This window comes from Solanum pennellii, chromosome 1 (genome assembly GCF_001406875.1).
Source record: "Solanum pennellii chromosome 1, SPENNV200".
Lineage (NCBI taxonomy): Eukaryota > Viridiplantae > Streptophyta > Magnoliopsida > Solanales > Solanaceae > Solanum > Solanum pennellii.
In genome coordinates this window covers 51,035,614-51,039,778 of record NC_028637.1, presented here as the reverse complement: position 1 = coordinate 51,039,778, position 4,165 = coordinate 51,035,614, and the positions used below count along the sequence as shown (strand labels likewise).

Here is a 4,165-nt window from a genome sequence, read left to right as displayed (position 1 = left end):
TAAATTTAGTATAAATTAGGCAAATGACATACTATAAATGATAAATTACGTTCTATCCCTATGATATCACTATTTACCAAAAATCCCTTATTTTTAAGAATTCCAGATACTTTATAAAACAGAAATGATACTTAAATATAAATGAATATAAATGACTGAATTTATTTTTTATGTAACTGTTATAGCTAAAATCAAGGGTAACTGATTTCCCTTTTCTAACTAATTGACCGTGTTAATTGCTTCAGAAATTACTACATTAAATAATCATTTAATTTTTATATTTTCCTTCCCTTTATTCATGTTAATTTTGAAACCAAATCACCGTGAAAACTGCTTCCAAATTACTACACTCAATTTTAGTCAATTTAAAAGTTTTAAAATAGTCATTCAAAATCAAAAAAAAAAACACTATTCTGCTTTAAAAAAACTCTGAAAGGCCAATTGTGATTTTTCAAATATGAATATTTCGATCTTGTTGCGACATTCTGGAATATGGGAAAGTGATGTTTTGTACGAGCGATACAGAAGTGATGGAATAGTGGTTGGTGAAAATATTTCGTTCATGAATCTTATTTCAACAATTGCGGCTGAGTTGGGTATTGACGATTCGAAAAAAAATATAGATATTAGATATGTTGTTGAAAGAAATTCGTCTCCATTGTGTATTCGAAATGATATGGGTGTAAAATTGTATGTAGAAATTAAGAAACATGAGGCTGGGTTCGGAACTTATCCTTTATGCATTGATACTTCAGATAAAGATGTTGAAGAGATAATAAATTTTGATGCAACAACAGGTGCCATCATGTGTGTTGAGGGTGAAAAAAATGACGCAAAGGCTCTCAATATTGTTGAATCATCAATTGATTATGAATATTACATACCAGAAATGGATATTGATAAGTATATATCAGACACAAATAATTCATTTGTGGAAGAGAATCAAATGTATAAGGATACGTCAACTCTGAAGGTGGTAATGGAAAATTACAAAACAAAGAATGGTTTCAACTTTAAAGTTAAAAGATCTGATAACAAAAGGTATGTTTTCATTGAAAGACTTTTTTTTTTCAATATACAAACTGTGTTGTTCACTGTTATCAACTCTATCAATTGTTTGCATTTTGCGCTATTTCTTCTACTGCTGCATTGTTCTCTTTCTTGTTTTGAGTTTATTGGGATTTGTTTTGTTCACCATTTGTTTGAAGATTTGCCTGAACGATGGCATTGACCCAATTTGCAATGTGAAATAGTTGTTATAAATTATCATTTATAATGTGAAAATGAATAAAGTATATATATATATATATATATATATATATTGTTTATTAAAAAAGTCAACCTTATTAAATAATCAATATCAATATCTGTGAAAATGAAATAAAGTATAGTAATTATTAGTGAAAGTTGTGAAAATGAAATAAAGTATATTAATTATATCTGTGAAAATGAAATACTTAGATTAAATTAAATATAATTTAAAATAAATTAATAATACTACATCAATTCAAATTTCGCGAATGAATAAATATAAGTCATAATACAAGCATATTAATTAATATTATAACGTGCATAATATAAGTCATATGTTATAAAGTATCATTTATAATACGTGAGGGAAAATTGTGAAAATGAAATAAAGTATATTAAGTATATCTGTGAAAATGAAATACTTAGATTAAATTAAATATAATTTAAAATAAAATAATAATACAACATCAATTCAAATTTTGCGAATGAATAAATATAAGTCATAATACAAACATATTAATTAATAGGGAAAATTGTTATAAAGTATCATTTATAATGTTATATTTTTGTTTATTAAAAAAAGTCAACCTTATCAAATAATGAATATCTGTTTTTTTTTTATTGCAGCTACGTATTAGTTTGTCATTCAGATGATTGTTGTTGGAAATTGAAGGCATCTGTTAGAAAGAATTCAGAAACATTCATAGTGAGATACTTTAATAGTGAACATACCTGTCCATTAAGGGATAGGGTATTAAGCAAGGTACAATCCACAGTTGGGTTTATTAGTGGTGTGACAGCGCCTAAATTAAAGAATCATAAAAGAAAACATACTCCGAGCGATATAATTAATGATATCAGGGAAATGTATGGCGTTGAGATTTCTTATCAACAGGCATGGCGCGCAAAAGAGCGTGCATTGGAGCTTATAAGAGGTAAACCTGCTGATGGCTACAGAAACATGCCAAGATACATATATATGCTGGAAACTGTGTATCTAAATTCATATATAAGGATGCATAAGTCTGAATACAACGAATTTATGTATCTTTTCATATCATTAAGGCCAATGATGAGAGGATTTGAGTTCTGTAGGCCAGTTGTTGTTGTTGATGCTTCACATCTTAGTGGAGCTTATCGAGGTACATTTGTGTCTGCTAGTACACTTGATGGAGCAGGTATGACATATTGTTTATGAATTTATTTTATTATTTTCTTAATAGTAAGTAGTTATTTAGTATATGTTGTTTTGTGTTTATATATTAAGGTTGCATATTGCATTTGGCATACGGAGTTGTTGACACAGAAAATGATTGTTCATGGACATGGTTCTTTCAACAATTTAAGAATGCATTTGGTGAGAGGGAAAAAATGTGTATTGTATCTGACAGAAATGAAAGCATAAAGAAAGGTGTGAGTATTGTTTATCCAACTGTTCCTCATTTTGCATGCATATGGCACCTCTGGAAAAATGTGTGTTCAAACTTTAGGAGAAGCAGGACCATTCTAAGTGATCTGTTTTATTCAATGGCTAAGGCTTATTGAAAGGATGATTTTGAAAAATTGATGGCTAAATTGGATAAAATTGATGGAAGAGTAAAAAAGTATCTTCAAGATGCTGGGTATGAAAGATGGGCTAGGTCTCATGCAACAGTGAACCGTGGGAGAATGATGACTTCAAATATAGCTGAATGTATCAATGGTTGCCTTGTTGATGCACGACAAATACCTATTATAGATTTTTTGGAGGAAGTTAGAATTCTATTTGGTTCTTGGAATTGCAAAAATAGAGAAATAGCTTCTTATACAAAAGAAACATTCAGCAGAAGATTTGAAGATATATTGGTTTTAAACGCATCAAAAAGTGCAAAAATGAAGGTACATATTTGCTTTGTATTTATTATTTTATTGTTAAACAAAAAATGAAAAATAAACTTGTTGACTGTCTCTATTTTTTCAAAAATTGCAGGTTGTTGCATCTTCTGAGTTTATTTTTTCAGTGTATGAAGGTGGGATTAGATACATTGTTTGTCTTGAGAGGAAAACTTGTTCATGTGGGAGATTTCAGCATGACGAGATACCTTGTCCACATGCAATAGCCGTCTTGAAGAAGAAGAATATAACAGATGTACACCCCTATTGCTCTGATTATTATAAACACGATGCATTAACAAATACTTATGCGATTCCAATAAAACTAATGCCAGACAAAAGAGAATGGAAAGCTCCAGACTCTGTTTTGGAAGAAGTTGTCTTGCCACCTAAATACAAAAAGATGCCTGGAAGAGCAAAAAAAAAGAGAAAGAAAAATGCAGATGAAAAGATAACAACAAAAACGAATTGTTGTGGACGTTGTGGTCAAGAAGGTCATAATAAAAGAACATGTACCTTCTTTCCAAAAGATTCTTGATTTATATTTTTTTAGTTTATTTGATGTGTAATAATGCTTTTGGATATTTTTAATTTGCTAATAATATGTGAACTTTTTTTATTTGATGTGTTTAACAACATGTGAATGATTTAAGCTACAAAATCTGATTTGATACTAAATATATTAAATTTTGTATGCAGAACAAAAATATCAATTACATAAAATAGTAAACGTATAATGGATCTAATATTAACTAATATAATTAAATTTTAAAAGTTAACAAATATATAAACTAAACTAAATGTATATATTTAAGTATATATTTCATACTCTTGTATGATACTACTTATGCAGAACACCAATAATTTATTTTATTTAATGATATACTAATTTTATTTTTTGATACTAAAATAAGAATTTAGTATACAATGCCAGATTCGGCTGTATACAAGTGTACCAAAAGACCCTCAGTTTCCAATCCTTACCTGTAAAACTCGTATCTGCATCTTCAAAATACCCCCAATTTCCTATTTTGGGATTAAG

The 4,165-nt window shown here is 28.6% G+C and overlaps 2 protein-coding genes across 2 annotated transcripts; both read left to right on the top strand.

The window, feature by feature from the left end:
- Nucleotides 1–457: 457 nt before the first annotated feature.
- LOC107021102 lies at nucleotides 458–2,796 on the top strand. Its single transcript, XM_015221697.1, has 3 exons — nucleotides 458–1,041; nucleotides 1,879–2,429; nucleotides 2,519–2,796. Exons 1-3 carry the CDS (start codon nucleotides 458–460, stop codon nucleotides 2,794–2,796), a joined length of 1,413 nt encoding a protein of 470 aa, XP_015077183.1.
- Nucleotides 2,794–3,691, top strand: LOC114076966. The gene is made up of 2 exons (XM_027916767.1): nucleotides 2,794–3,129; nucleotides 3,221–3,691. The coding sequence occupies exons 1-2, from the start codon at nucleotides 2,818–2,820 to the stop codon at nucleotides 3,659–3,661; spliced, it is 753 nt and encodes a 250-aa protein (XP_027772568.1). The 5' UTR covers nucleotides 2,794–2,817; the 3' UTR covers nucleotides 3,662–3,691.
- Nucleotides 3,692–4,165: the final 474 nt, after the last annotated feature.